General features: G+C 40.1%; 3 protein-coding genes across 3 annotated transcripts in view; 2 read left to right on the plus strand and 1 right to left on the minus strand.

Moving 5' to 3' along the window:
- Positions 1–7,480, plus strand: part of slc7a8a (solute carrier family 7 member 8a) — a 29,354-nt gene extending 21,874 nt beyond the window's left edge. Inside the window, exons 4-11 of the mRNA XM_034165104.1 lie at positions 503–628; positions 2,030–2,183; positions 2,281–2,404; positions 2,573–2,676; positions 3,828–3,924; positions 4,013–4,162; positions 5,684–5,861; positions 6,662–7,480. Of these exons, the coding sequence (XP_034020995.1) occupies positions 503–628; positions 2,030–2,183; positions 2,281–2,404; positions 2,573–2,676; positions 3,828–3,924; positions 4,013–4,162; positions 5,684–5,861; positions 6,662–6,813 (1,085 nt within the window). The 3' untranslated portion in view covers positions 6,814–7,480. The remainder of the gene's footprint in view (positions 1–502; positions 629–2,029; positions 2,184–2,280; positions 2,405–2,572; positions 2,677–3,827; positions 3,925–4,012; positions 4,163–5,683; positions 5,862–6,661) is intronic.
- Positions 7,481–10,927: 3,447 nt separating this feature from the next.
- On the minus strand, positions 10,928–13,092 carry nedd8 (NEDD8 ubiquitin like modifier). Its single transcript, XM_034165109.1, has 4 exons — positions 12,949–13,092; positions 12,104–12,151; positions 11,943–12,025; positions 10,928–11,534 (listed from the first exon to the last, which is right to left on the minus strand). Exons 1-4 carry the CDS (start codon positions 12,964–12,966, stop codon positions 11,420–11,422), a joined length of 264 nt encoding a protein of 87 aa, XP_034021000.1. The 5' UTR covers positions 12,967–13,092; the 3' UTR covers positions 10,928–11,419.
- Positions 13,093–13,305: 213 nt separating this feature from the next.
- gmpr2 (guanosine monophosphate reductase 2) lies at positions 13,306–20,056 on the plus strand. The gene is made up of 10 exons (XM_034165107.1): positions 13,306–13,413; positions 13,980–14,086; positions 15,540–15,659; positions 17,010–17,093; positions 17,184–17,357; positions 17,453–17,534; positions 17,682–17,788; positions 18,475–18,517; positions 18,621–18,780; positions 18,863–20,056. Exons 2-10 carry the CDS (start codon positions 14,000–14,002, stop codon positions 19,050–19,052), a joined length of 1,047 nt encoding a protein of 348 aa, XP_034020998.1. The 5' UTR covers positions 13,306–13,413; positions 13,980–13,999; the 3' UTR covers positions 19,053–20,056.
- Positions 20,057–20,976: the final 920 nt, after the last annotated feature.

Genomic DNA, 20,976 nt, shown 5'->3' on the forward strand with positions numbered 1-20,976 from the left:
TTATGACCTGTAGAAATCTGCCCATCTGTTTTTGAATTATCCTCTACACACACACACACACACACACACACTTACAAACACACACACATATGTGTGCTAGTGAAAACAATGCCATGCTGTTGACGCATCACCAAAGTGCAGAGAAATTATTCACATCTTCATGGCTTAAACTGATGAATTATGTAACACTCTGTCACTCCTAACACCTATGGAGACCAAAATGTTTTTGTTTGTTTTTTTTTTTTGTGCTAGGCTGTAAACATGGTTATTTCTACTATAAACATAAGGGTCTATGAGGGAGTGACTCACTTTTGGAGCCAGCCTCAAGTGGACATTTAAGGAACTGCAAGCATTTTGCACTTCTGCATTGGCTTCGTTTTTCAGCACTGGGGATTCAGGCTTGGCTGTAATAAAACCAGGTGACTTTATGTGAGCACCAATCAGTGGGACTGAACAGTGGAATTCTTCCATTTAAGAGTATTTCTCTTCTTTCTGTGTCCAGTGTTGTTGACGTGGGTGAACTGCACCAGTGTCCGGTGGGCCACCCGGGTGCAGGACATCTTTACCGCCGGAAAGCTCCTGGCTCTCGCCCTCATCATCATCATGGGCATCGTGCAGATCTGCAAGGGTAGGCACATGGCTCATGTTTTTATTGTGTCCTTTATAAATCTGACACTTTTATGGCTGTGTCGTGGGCTGCGCCTGGTTCAGTCGTGTCTGAGTGTGAGAGACTTGGGGGGTCAGAGGGTTTCTGTTCAGGTTCAGGGTTCAGTTATTACAAGGGCCACAGAAATCAGGGCCCCTGAAACAACAAAGCTCCTCTGTGAGCATTGAAGGATTAGGAGGCGTTCAGTGTGTCCGACTGAACGAGGGAGAACAGAGATCATCTCCGGAAACACGCCACAGTGTCGCTTGGTGGAAAAATAACAGAACAAAGAAAACCAAAAGACAAAAACAGTGTGTTTGATGACTCGAGGGGATTTGAGGAGATTCTCCGTCTCACACCTGACATGTCTGGTGAGTTATGTTTGTGCAAAACTCCTATAACCAAAATTTAGTCTGAAAAGAGCTGATTTTATACTTCTGATGTTGGTGTCGATGATGTGTTCGTGGCTACAGTCTGTTTTGAAGAAGAGCGTGCTGAGAGGTGAGATCATATGACCCCTTTAAGTGTTCTGTGTCCTGGGACAGAGTCCAGGAAGGAAACAGGTGATGGATTTCAGATGTGAAGGAGTTTGTTTGTTTGTTTACCCCCTCAGCAAAAGAACATCAGCAGACCTGAAAGAAATGATGAAGAACAGCCTGAGTTAATGTTCTCCAGGTCCGGTCTGGCTGCACATTGCCACGCGGGTCTGCAGAACTGCCTGGAGTTCTGGATGGCTACCAAATAGGCAGACAGTCGGTCCGCCCCCACCTCTATCAATCTACCTCAACCAGGTGAAATGTGGGCGTGTCCATAGAAACACGCCACACGGACACATTGCCTCATCTGGTTTTCCCAGACAACCCTTCTGCTGGCACAGAGTCATCCAGCAGTACCCAAAAGTTCTCCAAAGAGACCTGGTACCAAGGTTAGGTTGGGTGGGGGGGAACTATCAGCCCAGCAGAGCGTAGACCACAAATGGACCCGTTACTTCCCCCAAAATGAACCTACTTAGTTAACCCTCTTGGTTCCCTTGATAAAGGACACCTAATTGGCTAACGTTAGCTTAGCCTTAGCTGAACCATCAGTGGGTCCAATCAGACTGACTGCAAACAGAACCACTCAGTGGATCTGTTCCTGCAGCAGAGTCCGTTCTGCATCTGGTCCAGAAATCATCTGAACCATCATTTCAGTCTTGTCCAAGTTCAAAAGTAGAAAATTGCTGCACATCCAGCTTTTCACTGATGCAAGACAACCCTCTCAGGATGTTATGTGGATGAGATTACCAGCAGTTATCAGCATGTATCAAATCCATATCAAATGCCGTCAAACAAGTGTTGCGCCAAGGTGAAGCTGGATCTTTGTATCATCTTCCTGTCCATGTAGGAGAGTACTACTGGCTGGAGCCGGCCAACGCCTTTGAACCCTTCCAGGACTATGATGTCGGCTTGATAGCGTTGGCCTTCCTACAAGGCTCCTTTGCCTATGGAGGGTGGAACTTCCTGAATTACGTCACAGAGGAGCTCGTGGACCCCTACGTGTAAGAATCTGAGATTTTAAATCCAGGTGTTTTTTATCAGTATGTGTCTCCTGAGGTCCGTCTTTAAATCCTTCCTTTCTTCCTCCTGTTTTTGTAGGAACCTTCCTCGGGCCATCTTCATCTCCATCCCCCTTGTGACGTTTGTTTACGTCTTTGCCAACATTGCCTACGTCACCGCCATGACTCCCCAGGAGCTGCTGGCTTCCAACGCTGTGGCTGTGGTGAGTAGATCCACACACATTCAGAATGCATTCTATCGCTCTCTAGTGGTGACTGTTGAACATTGCAGGAGCAGTTTGTTCTTTTGTTAGCAGTTGATTATAGTTGACGCCTCACTTTTACTCCGTGTTCCTCTCCTCTGGTGCATCCTCCTCATTCCTGCATCGCAGACGTTTGGCGAGAAGCTGCTGGGAGTCATGGCGTGGATCATGCCCATCTCTGTGGCGCTCTCCACCTTTGGGGGCGTCAACGGTTCCCTCTTCACCTCCTCACGGTTAGTTGAATCACGAACATCTTGGTCAGACCATCGTAGAACAGTATTTGCAGTGTGTGCCATGCCACAAAAGAAGGGGCATGGCAGGGATTTGTGGGGGGGGATCCCACTAGATGTTGCCACTGTAGTACATCATTTTCAGAAGCAATTGGTTCGTTTAGTGTTTTGAGTGTTTCAAAAACAGTGAATCATTTTAAAAACAATTTTATTTTTCATTTAGTTTAAAGGATTTCAAAAGAATAATTTCCTGAAGTAATTCTTTCAACTAACATTGTATATACTGTTTCAAAGTTTTCAAGAAAAAGATTCATTTTCTGAATTTGAGACAGAGTCGCTGTCTGGTCTAGTTATTTCTTTTAATGTTTCAAGTGTTTTAAAAGAGTGAATAATTTTGCCTTTCACAGTTTCAAACACTGATGTATTAAGTGTTTCTAGCGTTTCAAAGATGTGGATCATTTCCCGAATCATCTGTTTGATTTATTGTTTTGAATGAGTGGATCATTTTTTGATTCAGCTTTTTTATTTTGTGATCTGAGTTTTGATTTTGTGTTTTGAGCATTTTGAAAGAGTGACTCCTGTTATGAAGCAGTTGTGTGGTTTAGTGTTTCAGGCATGTTTAAAGAATAATGTCATGAACTGTTTCGTGAGTGTTTCCACCATGTTTGAAGTGAATCATTTTCTGAAGCTTTTTTCCACTCAGTGTTTCAGTTGAAATAATCTGATGTATTTGTTTTGTTTAGTGTTTCAAGTGTTTTAAAACAGTTGGAATTCAATTTTGTTGTTTTGTGGTTCAAGCATTTTGAGAGAATTGTGTTCTGAAGCAGTTGTTTCACTGTTTCAGAAAGCTTTGCTTCCGTTGTCAGTGTTTGGAATGTTTTGAGGGGGGTTTAAGCTCTGCCCCTGCAGGATGCAGGTCATCACGTCCTGTAAATCACTGAGAAACATTATAAAATATGGATTGATAATGATCCTGGAAATACAAAAATCGAGTCAACTCTTGATTCACCCGAGTTGACCTCTGGGTCTGATTTGACTGGAATTGAAATCTCTTCTTTTTGAGATGTTCTGCTGGTAAACAGTTAACTCGTACAGTCCACCGTCCTCTCTTGTTTAAGATGCGATATGCGTTCATCACCCCGTGTTTTTCGCAGCTTGTTCTTTGCCGGAGCCAGAGAAGGTCACCTTCCCAGTCTGCTGGCCATGATCCACGTGAGGCGCTGCACTCCCATCCCGGCTCTGCTTTTTACCGTGAGTCCCGTTAACTAGTCCAGAACTCATCTTCAGCAGAACCCCTGAACGTTGTGTCTGACTGTGGTCTCTCGTCCGGACTCTCCAGTGTCTGTCCACGCTGCTCATGCTGTGCACCAGCGACATGTACACGCTCATCAACTACGTGGGCTTCATCAACTACCTCTTCTACGGAGTCACTGTCGCCGGGCAGATTGTCCTGCGGTATCAACAGCCCAACATGCATCGGCCAATCAAGGTGCGTTTTTTTTCCCCCTAATTTAAAAATTGTATATTTTGTATTTCATAATGTAACATGTAACATTTGTTCAACAGAATTGCTTTAGTGCCTATAAAACGTTTGAAAATGTTGAAGAACTGATTAATGTGTAATATTTATTAATCCATTAAATATAAGTCATTTCCTTCGGCCTGTTTTCTACCGTTCAAGTTTTATTTCAGGAGATTTTCACGATCATTTTATTCTTGAGTGATCATTGTCTTTGTGCTCCAGGCACTGCAAGACTTTTTTTTTAATTTTTTATGTTATTTTTATATGTTTTTGTTGAGAAATGTTGTTTGTAATGTGCTAAATTATAGATTTTTTTAAATGGAACATAAATAACAAACTTACAAGAATAAAGTTCTAACAGAAAAAATACAATAATAGAAGTATTAAAATATCTTCAGTAATTTTTAGGTGAGTTGCACATTTGCAAATCTGCACTGAAGCAGTTTCAGTGTCTCTGGTCAGATGAGTAAAGCAGAGTGTCATCAGCAAAGAAATTAACCACAAAGTGTTGAAAAAACACTCACAAATTCAGTTCACTTGTATCAAAAGTGACAGTTTATTTGAGGAACTGCATACTAATGTAATATAAGTGATGGAATTTTAAAGTGGTTTCTTAAGATTAGATTTTATTATTTGTTTGCCAATATCAGCCATTCGCCAATATATTGGTGTTATTTTTGCTGATATAAAAACTTCTTTTACCAAATAAACAATGAAGAGAAACACTGGCTGTTCCAAGTTGTGTCATTATGAAGTCTGTCCAGCAGAGTGTGCTCCAACAACATTGTTTGCAATGCTGTCAAGCATGGCTTGGACCTCCATCACTCCTCACATTAGCTACAAGAGACAGAGGCAACGTGACCAGCTGCCAATCACTTTCAATCACAGTGGGTGTTTTACAGCGACAACACACAAGTGCTCGCTATGCCACCGGGTAGGCGTGGCCAAGACAGACATGAAGTCTGTTCTTATCAAATGTGGAGTGATGCGACACCGCAACTGCCAAACTGACTGAAGGCAGCGTGATGTACGTTGGTTGGTTGTTGGTTATGTTTTCAGTTATTTATAATAAAATTCATGTTTAAGCTGTAAAACATCAACTTTCTGTTACATTGTGCCCCCCCCCCCCCCCCCCCCCAAAAAAAAAACATATTGGTCGTTACTTAAGATGGTCTATAACAGTGAAGTTAGAGTAATCTCAGATCAACAAGGACCAGAATAGACAAGAGGTTTTTTTGGCATCAACATCTAGCTTGGTATCATTTAACGCTGAGCTGCATCCATGACACGTTGCGTTCAAAGCCGGAGTCACACCATTTAAAAATAGAAGTTTACTCCCTGAAGTTTGGTAGCAGATTGATAAAATTGACCTTTTAGGGTTCCATTAATCATTGCTGTTCATTACACTGTATGTTGCACGTCACAAAACGTGTTGTGGAAAAAGGCCTGCGGGTTCTATCTGATGGCTGCTGTTGTTCTGGTTTGCAGATCAGTCTGATATGGCCGGTCATCTACCTCTTGTTCTGGGCCTTCTTGCTCATCTTCTCACTTTACTCTGAGCCTGTGGTGTGCGGCGTCGGATTGGCTATTATGCTCACCGGCATCCCCATCTATTTCCTGGGAGTCTATTGGGAAAACAAGCCTCAGTGCTTCAACTCCTTCGTAGGTGGGTCAGACAGAGTGTTTGGGTTTTTGGCAGATTATTTCCTGCATTGGGGTGAGATTGTTTTTACATTTGGTGATGAAGCACAGTCTTCCACTGTCAATGACACATTACCATTTTAGTGTTTGATCTGTGGTTTTGAGTATTTTTCCAACAGTGGATCAATTCATTTTTGTGTTTAGTAAAGGTGTAATGATACACTAGCTTCTCGATACGATACATATCACAATAATGATATGATACATATCATGATACACCGACTGATTTGATACATACAGTATCACCTAAGATGATTTGATGCATATCACTATACACCTATCACAATATACAAATCACGATACAATACTTATCACAATACATAATTCTACCTCATTTTCTTATTTTATTGTACTGTTACAAGTATTATTATTATTGCTTATCCTTGCACACGCTGTTTGATGAACATTTTCCTCTGCTTGCACCCATCTTGTGTGTTTTTTTAAGAGCTGACGTAACATGTGAATTTCTCCACTGTGAGATCAATAAAGTTTTATCTTATCTTATAATAACATTGTTTGGCAAATTGTGAGGCCATCTGAATGTACTCAGACCTTCTTCGACTAAAAGATCACCTTGAAAACCACTTTTTGAGCTTTATCATGACAAACAGACAAAAATGCAAACTTCCCCCTATTTTCTGACATTTAATGCAACAACATGTCTGAGTGCATGTGTTCACTGGTTTCCTGTTGGGGTTGACTCATCAGTAGAACCTTTCTCCTTCACAAACACGAAATGTTTTCAACATGGCCTTCTTCCTCCAGACAAGATGACCTACGTGGGCCAGAAGCTGTGTTTGGTCGTTTATCCAATCGAAGACAGCGGCAGCAGTGATTGCGACGGGCAGGAACTGATGGAGGCCAAGGCCCCCCTGTCCAAAGAAGAGGAAAACAAGCACAAGTCAGCGGACTACTGAAGTTCTGTCCCACCTGGTGATTCACGCTCATGTTTCTTTGCATCAGTTGATAATTTTTGTGCCAAATATAGTCTGAGATGTTTCCAGTCATGTGACACCAAATGTGTGTTTGGAGTCGCTCACAAGTGCAATAGAGTCAGTTTAGCTCCTTCTACGTTCTTATGCAGACACGTCTCATGACTCGTGCTTCGATGACTCCCGCCACACACTCCCTGCACACTCCCACTGGAAGAGTGGCTTTTTTGTTTTGTTATTATCAAAAGACTCTCGTCTGTTGTTACAAATGTTTTGCTTTGTCATACATTTCAACACACCAAAGCTGGATTTTGATTTGGAGAATCAGATTGTCTGTTGTTGTGAAGTACACTGTTATTGTTTTTTAAGTGACTGTGATTCCAGAATGGTTTTTGTGTGTAATTGTTGTAATTGTTTATGTCACTTGAGCTGTCGTCATTTTAATGTTGGTTCTCCCTTTCTAGATTTTTTTTTAATTGGCTTGTAAAAGCTGCACCTTTCTTCTTGTTGCCTTAACTAGAAACATTTCGTGCACTTTTGTACCATTAACATTTCTGACTGCTGTGAGATATTTATGGGAGATTTGACCTTCAAATTAAAATAAAATAAGACAATGGTTTCCATCAGAACCACATGTTTTGTCAAAGCTGTGGAAATTCACAAATTGACAGACTGATTTTCTTATCTGTCCAGTAAATTCAGTTTACTTCTCCCTGCCTAAAGCCATCTGTCAGTGAGAGTATTATCGAGCTGTGTTGAAATAAATAAGGATCATTTAATAGCTTTATTGAAGGTGCTGAAACAGAGATTCACAAAATAAACCTTTGATCCCACTCAAACACTTTAGAGGGTCAGTTTGTAGAAGTGACCACAAAACCCCTTAATAAAGTAATTCTGTCTGATGTTAATTATGTATGTATGTAAACATAAATGACTTTATAGAAATAACACTCCCACACACATTATATTCTTTTGTCTTAAACTACAACCCCTGGCAAAAATTATGGAATCACCGGCCTCAGAGGATGTTCATTCAGTTGTTTAATTTTGTAGAAAAAAAGCAGATCACAGACATGACACAAAACTAAAGTCATTTCAAATGGCAACTTTCTGGCTTTAAGAAACACTATAAGAAATCAGGAAAAAAAAAATTGTGGCAGTCAGTAACGGTTACTTTTTTAGACCAAGCAGAGGAAAAAAATATGGAATCGCTCAATTCTGAGGAAAAAATGATGGAATCATGAAAAACAAAAGAACACTCCAACACATCACTAATATTTTGTTGCACCACCTCTGGCTTTTATAACAGCTTGCAGTCTCTGAGGCATGGACTTAATGAGTGACAAACAGTACTCTTCATCAATCTGGCTCCAACTTTCTCTGATTGCTGTTGCCAGATCAGTTTTTCAGGTTGGAGCCTTGTCATGGACCATTTTCTTCAACTTCCACCAAAGATTTTCAATTGGATTAAGATCCGGACTATTTGCAGGCCATGACATTGACCCTATGTGTCTTTTTGCAAGGAATGTTTTCACAGTTTTTGCTCTATGGCAAGATGCATTATCATCTTGAAAAATGATTTCATCATCCCCAAACATCCTTTCAATTGATGGGATAAGAAAAGTGTCCAAAATATCAACGTAAACTTGTGCATTTATTGATGATGTAATGACAGCCATCTCCCCAGTGTCTTTACCTGACATGCAGCCCCATATCATCAATGACTGTGGAAATTTACATGTTCTCTTCAGGCAGTCATCTTTATACATCTCACTGGAACGGCACCAAACAAAAGTTCCAGCATCATCACCTTGCCCAATGCAGATTTGAGATTCATCACTGAATATGACTTTCATCCAGTCATCCACAGTCCACGATTGCTTTTCCTTAGCCCATTGTAACCTTGTTTTTTTTCTGTTTAGGTGTTAATGATGGCTTTCATTTAGCTTTTCTGTATGTAAATCCCATTTCCTTTAGGCGGTTTCTTACAGTTCGGTCACAGACGTTGACTCCAGTTTCCTCCCATTCGTTCCTCATTTGTTTTGTTGTGCATTTTTGATTTTTGAGACATATTGCTTTACGTTTTCTGTCTTGATGCTTTGATGTCTTCCTTGGTCTACCAGTATGTTTGCCTTTAACAACCTTCCCATGTTGTTTGTATTTGGTCCAGAGTTTAGACACAGCTGACTGTGAACAACCAACATCTTTTGCAACATTGCGTGATGATTTACCCTCTTTTAAGAGTTTGATAATCCTCTCCTTTGTTTCAATTGACATCTCTCGTGTTGGAGTCATGATTCATGTCAGTCCACTTGGTGCAACAGCTCTCCAAGGTGTGATCACTCCTTTTTAGATGCAGACTAACGAGCAGATCTGATTTGATGCAGGTGTTAGTTTTGGGGCTGAAAATTTACAGAGTGATTCCATAATTTATTCCTCAGAATTGACTGAGTCCGTATTTTTTTCCCTCTGCTTGGTCAAAAAAGTAACCGTTACTGACTGCCACAATTATTTTTCCTGATTTCTTATAGTGTTTCTTAAAGCCAGAAAGTTGCCATTTGAAATGTCTTTAGTTTTGTGTCATGTCTGTGAGTTGCGTTTTTTCTACAAAATTAAACAACTGAATGAACATCCTCCGAGGCCGGTGATTCCATCATTTTTGCCAGGGGTTGTATAACCAGTGGCTCTGAGTGGATCCACTGCCAGAATCATCCACAACTGAAACACTCAAGATTTTTCCAGGTGCCTTTTTTTTTTTAATTGTGTTAGTACTGAATTTTTAAATCTTTATTCCTCAGGAGTTTCAGTCTTCTCAGTGCTCACTGACATATATGTAGTGTGTAATTCTGAAGAAATGAGGCAGTAATTTGTAGGTTGCTATTGTTAAACTTTTAAGGGGAACAGGGTGGACCTCTCGCCAAGTAAAATGTATTTTGTGCTTGTACAGTTATTGTATATTTACAGGACAACCAGCTGTTGTGAGTCTGTACTTTGTTTCTTAGCAAATAAAGACTGCTTACAAATGTATTTTGCAATTACAATCAATTGCCTCATTTATATACAAATGCTGCCTCTTGTATTCAGATGTCTGATTATTTCAGAGATGTCTTAATTTTTCTTTATTTACAAGTCAAAATATATTTAAAAAGGTGTCATTCTTTTAAATAATGACAAAACAAATTTGAAGAGGAAAAATGCAAGTTGTACAAGAGACAAGTTGTGTTTTATTGTACAACTTGGAAATTTATACAATGTGAACTGTAAATTTACAATTTATACCTGCAAACTTACAAGTCACTTCAGTATTGCAAATTGAGACGTCAAAATTTTAACACAACTTGGAACTTCCCAATTTATAAATTGTAAAATTACAACTGACAAGTTATATACGTGTTGTAAATTTCCAAACTCTTAAGTTAGAAATCTACAACTTTTGTACATTGCCATTTTTGTACCACTTTTTGTATTAAAACCAGTTTTGCCGCCATGACTTTGATTTAATTTTTTTCAAGAGATTTGCATAAATGAGATCTGAAAACTAACCACAGAAATCAAATGCTGCAAGGTTGTGTTGTATGGAACTGTAAATTGTTCAGCCTGTAGTACAGATCCTACATCAACGGACTGTTTAAAGGAGTCGTCTAACAAAGCTAATATGATATATATGTACATATTGGTGGTGAGTGTGTGCCAAGAATAAAAACTATTCTTGAATAACACTTTTCTCATCTTGTTCATTCATGTTTTTAATTCTACTGACATGTTGATCCACAGCACTGGTCACTGGTAAAGAACTTCACAGAATCTTTGTACATGTGAGGTAACACGTAGGTGTCAAACTATAAAGATACTTCTTGAATCATACAAACAGTCTCAACAATATCTATTTATATACCATTTTTAGACCAGACGTTGGCCTCACACAGAGGCCAAGTTCCCAGTGAATGACTCGGACCAAACAAACATGAGTCGTCTCTCTTGGATGTAGAGACAGCAGAGCTTAAACACTGGTGGACCAAGTGCACTGAAGGGAGACTATGTCGAAAAATAAAGCAAGAACGATCTTTGTCCTGTCACGTTTCCCACTGAAGCTGAGAACATTTTAAGAACCCTCATCATGTCACTGGCACTACAAATTTGACAATTCAAGTACAAACAGGAGAAAATGACACTCGGGAAGCTGTAGAAACTTTAGCTTCTGTAAAACCAAGGTGACAAGAACAGGTTTCTCCTTTCTGCTCCACTTGGAAGCCAGCCAAACTAAGATAACATCAGTGCCTCCAAATCTCAAGATATTCAGCCTAAAGAACCACCCAAAGACAAAAATACCTCAACACTGGACATCACGATCCAATTACAATCAGGCTTCGAATGTACAGGAACTTTGCCCATTGTTTTTTTTTTTAAACCAATCAAAAAGGTGTGAAGTGTCCCATATTAACAGTTACAGACAAAAGGCGGCTGCAACAAGCAGACTACGAGCTAATTCTTTTGTTGTTGCCTCAGCAGCAGCCAATGGCCAGACATCTTCAAGGTATACGTCGGCTGTGGGCCGGACAAACGTGAAGCCGCTTCCCAACGGTGTCAGCGTCTAGCGGATGCTTCTGGGACAGCAGAGTGCTGGTCGGCCTCCCCGTAGTGCGAGGACCAGGTGGAGGACGGAGCCTCCCATGATCTTATAGTCAGCCGCCGTTTTCTCATCATTCCTGAGAAAAGAGGAACGAGATTGCGTTCCGGTCAGAATACAACAGAATGTTTTTCCTCTTCATTTATGATGAGATGGAAATTACAGGCAGCTGAATGATGTCCTTTATGCATTTATAAATCATAGCAAGGACGATTTCAGTGACAGTGCTGAAAAAGAGATGTCCAAGTATAATTTAAAAGAGGTCAGCGGTCATGCCAGTAGGATTTTTTTTTTAGATTAACAACTGATCTTGTGTCAGTGATGGAAATGTACAGTTATTTATTATTGTCTACCACTTACAAAAAATACATAAAAATAAATTGGATTCCAAAATCAAAGGAAAATATATATATATATGATAACATGCCCTGTCAATCAAGTGACCCCCTCCAACAGTGGGTGAACCTTGACATAATTAAATCCTTACATCTGTTTCCCACTGTAGATCAGCCTCTGCTGCTGCGGCGGAATGCCCTCTTTCTCCTCCACTCGTTCTTTAATCCGCTCCACCTGAGTGCAGAACACAGTGAAGAAGAGCTGCACAAACCACACATATTCATCAAGTGGCAAACAATGAAAAACCTGAACCTTATCTGTGGGCTCGATGTCGATCTCAATCTCCTTCCCCGTCAGTGTCTGTGAAGAACATGAATATTAAAACAAATAATCACATGATATGAAGAAATTAGCAACAATGGCCCTAAACTGTTAAAATGGTGAAACATACTGTAAACCTGAACAATTTGATGCTGAATCCATTCCAACCACAATTACATCAATTTAAAACAAAAAAAGGGAGATTGGTACGATATCTATTTTTTAATTATATATCAAACAATGTCTGTGCAAAATCTGGTGCTTTTAGCATAAAAAACGTAATCATTTCAATATAAGCTCGGAGATGACTAAAGTTCTAGTAACTTACTAATAATTGTTATTATTTATATAGCTCGTCATATTTAATAGCACGTTCAGTGTAAGTTCATTTCAAATTGCTTTACAATATCAATTTATCAAAAAAAAAAAAGAGTTTAAAAACACGCTAATAAAATGTAAAATGACAAAACTAACATCAAAACCAACTGCACATAAAAGTATTTGTAATGGACTGAATTACACCTTTTTTCGGCGACAACTGCCTCATAATAAGCGGTTTTAGAAAATAAATGAAAGATTTTTATTTTTTTATGTTAAATTTGTAAGTCGTGAGATTCTGTAAACCCAAATCTGATACTTTGGGCACCTCAGCTACTGTATTAAAATCCTAAACCAGTGACCATAAATGAGCACGTTTCTGTTGTTTTCTTTGTTCGTGTGAAAAATATAAACTGCGAGTTGTAAATTGTGTTTATTTTATGACAATCAAACAAATACGTGACAGAATCAGGTCGCAGATTCTTACTGTCTCACTCACTAGATTTTTCGAGTCTTACCTTCACTTTAATAAGCATATCTGACGGATTAAAAACTATGTTTATATGTTGAATTTCAGTCTGAAAATGACAAATTAAACAAGAAAAAAATTATTCTTCCTACTTCCTGTGTCTGGCTGTGACTTCCGCCGCCTCGTCGCCTGTATCAAACGTTCCACCACAAACTTATATCTGGTTCGATGATTTATTTCACCATTATTAAAAACATACCACATTTGAGGGGAAAAATATTTTAAAATTCAGCGAGAAATGGTCTAAGATAAAGCAAAGGTCTTTTCTTCTTTTTCTTTTTGCGACATCACTGCAACATATCGTAAAGTAAGTCTTTCGTTTTGTAGTTTTTAATCAACGCGTCGTCTTCGCGCCATGACTTCGTAAGAACTACAAGGTCGTAAAGCTTCGTCCGTTCACACGGTGGAAAAAAAAAGAGGAGGTGCAGTCAAAACCGCTCTTAATTTGCTGAAGGTAAACCTTTTATTTCATATAAATACGCCACATAACACCGCCGTCCGTGTATTAGTAGTTTATCCTGAGGTAAAGGCTTTCTGTGCTTAATAACAAGTGACTAATGGAAGTGACGTAACCTTGGATGCAGAAGCTAAAGATCAAACAGCTGTGTCATTAATTATGTAACGCTTTGGATTTAAACTCATGTTGTGGTTGTTGCATCATACAGAATGACTAAAGCCACGTGAAAAGAATAAACAAGAAAGTCATTCAGTAAAGGCTTAACAAACATTTCAGTTTGCCAGAAGGCACATGGGAGAATTTAGCCAAGATTTGATCAGTTTTCTTGTAAAGACTTTGTTCCAACATCAAGCTCTATAACTGGCGATGCAACAGAGAAGTTGCACTATTGACAGCCACACAAGACCATAACTCTTAAAGAGTTGTCTGGGTTTCTTGGTGGCTTCCCTCACGACACACAGGGACAAAATTGTACATGACCCTCCTTTGTCGGTTGGCAGAGGTAACAAAATGTGTCCTGAGTTCAGAATAATGATCCTGACCTTTGACCTGCTCTTTCACAGGTGTACAACCTGTTTCCAAAATGCCACGCATCGAGAACGACGTCAAGCTGGACTTCAAAGATGTGCTGCTGCGTCCGAAGCGGAGCACGCTCAAGACTCGCAGTGAGGTGAATATACGGATAACGGCTTCTTTTTTTTTCACCACATTATGGAACCGTAACATTGTGACGCACACATACGAGGTCTGTCAATAAAGCAACGGTCCTTTTTATTTTTTTCAAAAACTATATGGATTTCATTCATATGTTTTTACGTCAGACATGCTTGAACCCTCGTGCGCATGCATGAGTTTTTCCACGCCTGTCGGTGACGTCATTCGCCTGTGAGCACTCCTTGTGGGAGGAGTCGTCCAGCCCCTCGTCGGAATTCCTTTGTCTGAGAAGTTGCTGAGAGACTGGCGCTTTGTTTGATCAAAATTTTTTCTTAACCTGTGGGACACATCGAAGTGGACACGGTTCGAAAAATTAAGCTGGTTTTCAGTGAAAATTTTAACGGCTGATGAGAGATTTTGAGGTGATTCTGTCGCTTTAAGGACTTCCCACGGTGCGAGACGTCGTGCAGCGCTCTCAGGCGCCATCGTCAGCCTGTTTCAAGCTGAAAACCTCCACATTTCAGGCTCTATTGATCCAGGACGTCGTGAGAGAACAGAGAAGTTTCAGAAGAAGTCGGTTTCAGCATTTTATCCGGATATTCCACTGTTAAAGGAGATTTTTTTAATGAAAGACGTGCGGATGGGTCCGCGCGTCGGGACGCAGCCGACGCGGTGCGGCGGCACAGGAAAAACACCTCCGTGTTGATAACCATTTGTAAAATCCAGGCGGCTTTTGATGGCTTTCAGTGGAGTGAGTATATGAGAAATTGTTTAACAGCAGGACATGTTCCAACTTGTCCTTAAGGCTTTCAACAGAGGTGTTTTTCTTGTGGCGGAGCGTCGCGTCGGCGTCCGCACGTCTTTCATTAAAAAATCTCCTTTAACAGTGGAATATCCGGATAAAATGCTGAAACCGACTTCTTCTGAAACTTCTCTGTTCTCTCACGACGTCCTGGATCAATAGAGCCTGAAATGTGGAGGTTTTCAGCTTGAACAGGCAGACGACGGCGGCTGAGAGCGCTGCACGACGTCTTGCTCCATGGGAAGTCCTTAAAGCGACAGTATCACCTCAAAATCTCTCATCAGCCGTTAAAATTTTCACTGAAAACCAGCTTAATTTTTCAAACCGTGTCCACTTCGATGTGTCTCACAGGTTTAGAAAAAATTTTGATCAAACAACGCGCCAGTCTCTCAGCAACTTCTCAGACAAAGGAATTCCGACGAGAGGCTGGACGACTCCTCCCACAAGGAGTGCTCACAGGCGAATGACGTCACCGACAGGCGTGGAAAAACTCACGCATGCGCACGAGGGTTCAAGCATGTCTGACGTAAAAACATATGAATGAAATCCATATAGTTTTTGAAAAAAATAAAAAGGACCGTTACTTTATTGACAGCCCTCGTAGAGTAGCTTTTCTGTCGGTTGGGTTCAGACGGCGCTGCTCATTCAGTGCTCTGCTGCCCCTCAGGTGGACCTGATGAGGAGCTTCATCTTCAGGAACTCTAAAGGGAACTACCATGGGATTCCCATCATTGCAGCTAACATGGACACTGTGGGGACCTTTGACATGGCTTTGGCTTTGCACCAGGTGGGTCACGCCTCCCTCACAGCGCTAACAGAAGCACGTCTACGTGGACTTCACGTCTTGCAGAAGAAAGATGAAGAAATCCTTCAGTTTTCATGCTCTTTCAAAGTAGTGCTTGGGTTAAAGAAACTAAGCCGGTAGAGTCTATTTTGGTAACTGATTAATCAGTTTCATTCTTTAAAAAAAAGGGAAAAAAGTCTAAGTTTTCTGATTTCAGCTTCTTAAAAATGAATATTTTCTGCTCTCTGACAGTAAACTCAATATTTTTGGTTTTTGAACAAAATTTGAGGTCGTCATCTCAGGCAAGCACTGATTAGTATTTTTCTGCATCTTTTAAAATTTTATGGACCAAATAATGAGTAATCCAGAAAATAATCATCAGATTCATTGATAATGAAAATAGTTGTCAGTCAGAGCCTCTATGAAATATATTTGCTTTTTATTTGGTGTGTCAGGAAGAGCCAAAGCTTGATATGATTTTCACTCCCATATTTCTTTTATTTATTTTTACCTAAAATTTGCAAAATCAATACTTTTTATGAAAAAATATTTAAATGGAAGGTTGAAAATTATTGGTCAAAGTTATGGTTAGAATTTACTGGTAATTTGAAGAAGGCATAATCAAAGCATCAAAATAATACGCTCCCAAAATAAATTTTAATTAATCAGTTATTTATTTTTGATTAACCAATTACAAAAATAAGTGTTAGTCACAGCCTCTATGAAATATGTTTCAATTTTATGTTTCAATTTCATTTTCAGGAAGAGAAAAAGCTCTTCAAGATATAAGATCCCCCATATTTTTTTCTGTGCCTGCCCTTTTAAATAAATTTGCAAAATAAAAACTTTCTATGAAAAAAAAATTTAAATGCAAAGTTGAAAATTATTGGTAGAATTTATTAGATAGATAGAATTCACTGGTAATTTAAAGAAACCATAACCAAATAATCAGAAAATAATAAACTAATTAAAAAAAAAAACTTTAATCAGTCAGTTTTTTAATTATTAATTAGTACAAACATAATTGTTAGCTGCAGCCTCTAAGATTTCTGCTTGGATTTTGTTTTGTTTATGTCTCGGGAAGAGCCAAAACGCTGCAGGATTTTCTTTCCTTGTCCCATAAAATTTGCAAAATAAATACTTATTATGAAAAAATATTTCAGTGCAAGATTGAAAGTTCTTGGTAGAATATAGTGGTTATTTAAAGAAAGCATAATGAGAAAATAATTAACAGACTAATAAAAAAAATCTGTATTTTAATCAATCTTTTTTTTTGATTAACCAATTCTAAAAATAATTGTGCCGTGCATCACTTCCCGCCGTGCTTTAACCTCTGTGTGTCTCGTCCTGTAGTTCAGCCTCTTCACTGCCATCCACAAGCACTACCCTGTGGACGAGTGGGTGGAGTTTGCAGCAAAGCACTCAGAATGCCTGCAGGTACTAAACGATAAGAACTGCGGTGCGCTGCTCGTCGGCGGTGCTTTGTGCACTCAGACAGCCGTCCTTTTTTTTTTGTCCTTCTTGCAGAGCGTCGCAGTCAGCACAGGAACTAGTGACGGTGACTTTGAAAAAATTTCAGCCATCTTGGCGGCGGTGCCACAGTTGCAGTATATCTGCGTGGACGTGGCTAACGGCTACTCTGAACACTTTGTCCACTTTGTCAAAGATGTCCGGGAGCGGTTCCCCTCACACACCATCATGGTTTGTAGTTCAGGAGCTTCCAGACGTCGTGCTTTTTTCAGAAACAGCAGCAAGTGTCTTGATACAGAGCGGCGGCTTGCTGTGCTTGTGTCCAGGCGGGAAACGTGGTGACGGGAGAGATGGTGGAGGAGCTGATCCTGGCCGGCGCTGACATCATCAAAGTGGGAATCGGACCAGGTGATCACAAACTCATCTCAAGAATTGTATTTATTTATATATTTTCAAAAATGCTTGAACATCGCAAGGATTAAATTATCCAATTAAAGTGATTTCTTAAAACAAGGTGAAATTAATTGTTTTGTAAAATGTGGTTTTGCGGTGCAGGTTCCGTGTGTACGACCCGTAAGAAGACCGGTGTGGGCTACCCACAGCTCAGCGCTGTCATCGAGTGTGCGGATGCAGCCCACGGTTTGGGCGGCCACATCATTTCTGTGAGCAGCTTCATCAAATCTCACTTAAAAAAAGATGTGAAAATCTGACGCAAAATGGACAGAAGTACGGTGGCCACCACGTGCGTAACACAACAGCAATATAATTAAGATGCCAACAGTAATTCAGAAACACACACATTAACAAAACTGAAAACAGCTGTGATTTAGAAGGTGCCCCAGGAGACTGTGGGTGGTCGATATGAGGAACCTCTGTTACACCCACCTTCAAAAACACTGCGGCTTCTTTATTTGACTTCATTTGTATCTGCCATCTGGCAATGTGAGCGTCAGAGAGAGGTCAGATTGTCTACATGGACCAGTGTGGTGCATAGAACGCGAGACCACAATATTGTATATCTAACCCTTCGTAGAACTCGGGTCGTACAATAACTTAAGGTTTTGTTCAGCGTTGTTTGCAACTTTAACATGTTTTTGTGTATTTGTGTGAAATTTCAGTGTGTTTCCTAATTTGTTTTGCGCTTCACGGCCTCCATAGCTTTGCTCAGTTCTTGGTGATCCTGTGCTCTTGTGTGGTTGTTTCTGAGGGAACACCTGTTCTTCTTCCCACAGTGACTGATTGCTGAGTGTGTGTTGAACAGTGTGCCGTCTTATCTTCTGCTCTGCACAGACTAAATATCTGTTTTGTTTTGTTTTGGTCTTCCTCCACTTTTTTGCCTCTTGTGCAGGATGGGGGGTGTACGTGTCCCGGAGATGTCTCCAAGGCTTTTGGTAAGCGTCCATTGGTCAGCTGGCACTATAATTAATGTCGTTTGTCAGAGAGTATCTGACGGGGTTTCTCATTTCTGCTTTTGTTTGTTTGTTTGTTTGTCAGGTGCGGGAGCCGACTTTGTGATGTTGGGTGGGATGTTGGCTGGTCACTCAGAAAGCGGGGGTGAGATCATCGAGAAAAATGGTAAAAAATACAAGTTGTTCTATGGCATGAGCTCTGACACAGCCATGAAGAAGCACACGGGGGGCGTGGCTGACTACAGGTCAGTCCGAGGAGTCGTGGCGGTTTCATCATTCTTTACATGTGCGTCATTGAATTACCATCCTGTCCCGTTTGTCCTCCAGAGCTTCAGAGGGGAAGACGGTGGAAGTGCCCTATAAAGGTCCCGTGGAGGAGACTCTGCGAGACATCCTGGGGGGCGTGCGCTCCACGTGCACGTACGTGGGAGCGGCTAAACTGAAGGAGCTGAGCCGCCGCACGACCTTCATCAGGGTCACGCAGCAGCTCAACACCGTCTTCGGCAGCGACAGCTGAGTCTCCTGCCTGAGATCTGGATTTGTCTGATAGTGTACGCACACGTGAACACACGTGCACGCGTGTCAATCCTCTGTACCTATTTTTGTGGCGTGAGTTATAGTTACACAAGTGGAAGCTTTAAAACCGTATATAGTTAAAGTAAATGATAATCAAAATACACGTAGTTTGATGTTAGCCAAAGACTGGATTAATCGGGGCTGTATCTGGCCCCCGCACCACCACTCCCCCCTCCTCTGAGCATTCCGATGTTTTCACAGGACGTGTGTGTGTCTGTGGACGATAACATGTCGTCTGTGTTTAATCATTCCGGCCTCTGACACAATCAGAAACGTCTCTGTCCCAAAATTACAGATTTTAAATAATTTATACAAACTAAATTTGTTTTCAAATTGACTGGTCGATAAATGTGTCAGTCTGTTCTCTATAAACACAGTGTGTTTTGCACTTTAGTGTTGCGCTTTAGATTTAAAATAATGTATTTATTCATACTCACTGCCTCTTTTTAAAATGTATGAAAATGCAACATTTGATTACTTTGTGTCAAAACATTTTACTGTCTTCTGTTTATCGTAAAAAAAAAGTCATTTTAATTCCAGAGGATTTATCCATATTGAGATCTGCATCCAGAACTGTACCTGTGAGCTGTTTCACTGCTTTTAATGTGTGTGTGTGTGAGACTGATATTTTCTGCCTTTCCCATTGCTTGTTATTTCACTTCACACACTTTTTGATTAATTCTATTTTGAGCAGTTTTTTGGAATCTGCCTTGTTTTATTTCTTATTTTGTCTTTGTAAATGTTCCACATATTTTGTTTCTGTTATCAGCATGCATTGAACTCAGGGCTGCCTAAATTCTTTCCTTTGAAGAGCCAAAAATCAATATGGGGGCCACATACCAAAAATACATTTTTAATGTTATGTCAAAGTCATGATATTTTGTGCAAAATTAACATTTGAAGTGTAAAACAAAGTTCCAACATAATAAAGAGTTTGTAATCTCATTGCAGTATTTTATTTACATGCAGAGTTAATAATAAAACATTCACATGCTTTTTTGCGCAACATATTTCAAAGGAAAGACTCAACAGAACGTGCGCGCACTGTGCTTCAGAAAATTAAGATGGAAACTATTGACCACCACTTAAAAAACCGGATGAAAATGACAATACATAGTAACAAATCAGTATTGGATGTTGTTTACAATGTTTAAGTTACACATCATGAAATGCCCTCAGTCAGACCGTGTATAATTTTCAAAGATGTGATGGCAAACCGAAGTCACGTGAAGAATCTGGGGTTTTTCTGAGCCCACTAGATGGCAGTGTCCACTCAAAAAAGAGGCTGACCATCACAGAAACGTCGCAGTGCCCCACGACCTCTACATGTAGTCTGTGATGGACAATTGTGGGTCCTAAAATGCTGCTGTTTTGTCAGAATTAAACATGCCTGTTTTGCTATAAACATCATGCTCGGTGACGTGACGGACCAAATCATAGGGCCCCAAAATGGGCGGTCCTGATTTAGTAACATTTAAAAACAGCAAGTGGAGACAAATTTAAAAAAAAAAATAAAATGCTACTTATGTATTCACTATAAAATCAACTTCAACACATCTGTTTCTCTTCAACCGCTAAAAACAAAGTAAAGAAGCTTGAATCTTCGACTGGACTGGGTTGCTTGATGTGAGGATGTTTCGCTTCTAATCGCAGAAGCTTCCTCAGCTAAAATTCTTGCTCTGGTAGTCTGACTTCTGTCTTGACTCTTTGTAGAGAAGAAATGCTTGCATCAAGTAACCCAGTCCAGTCGATGATTCAAGCTTCTCTACTATGGAAACCACCTGGACAACTGAGAGCCTACACAGAAACAAAAATGCTAAAAACAAAAGCATTTCATTGATTAAAGTTGATTCATTAAATAATTT

This window comes from Thalassophryne amazonica, chromosome 23 (genome assembly GCF_902500255.1).
Source record: "Thalassophryne amazonica chromosome 23, fThaAma1.1, whole genome shotgun sequence".
In the NCBI taxonomy this organism is placed as follows: domain Eukaryota; kingdom Metazoa; phylum Chordata; class Actinopteri; order Batrachoidiformes; family Batrachoididae; genus Thalassophryne; species Thalassophryne amazonica.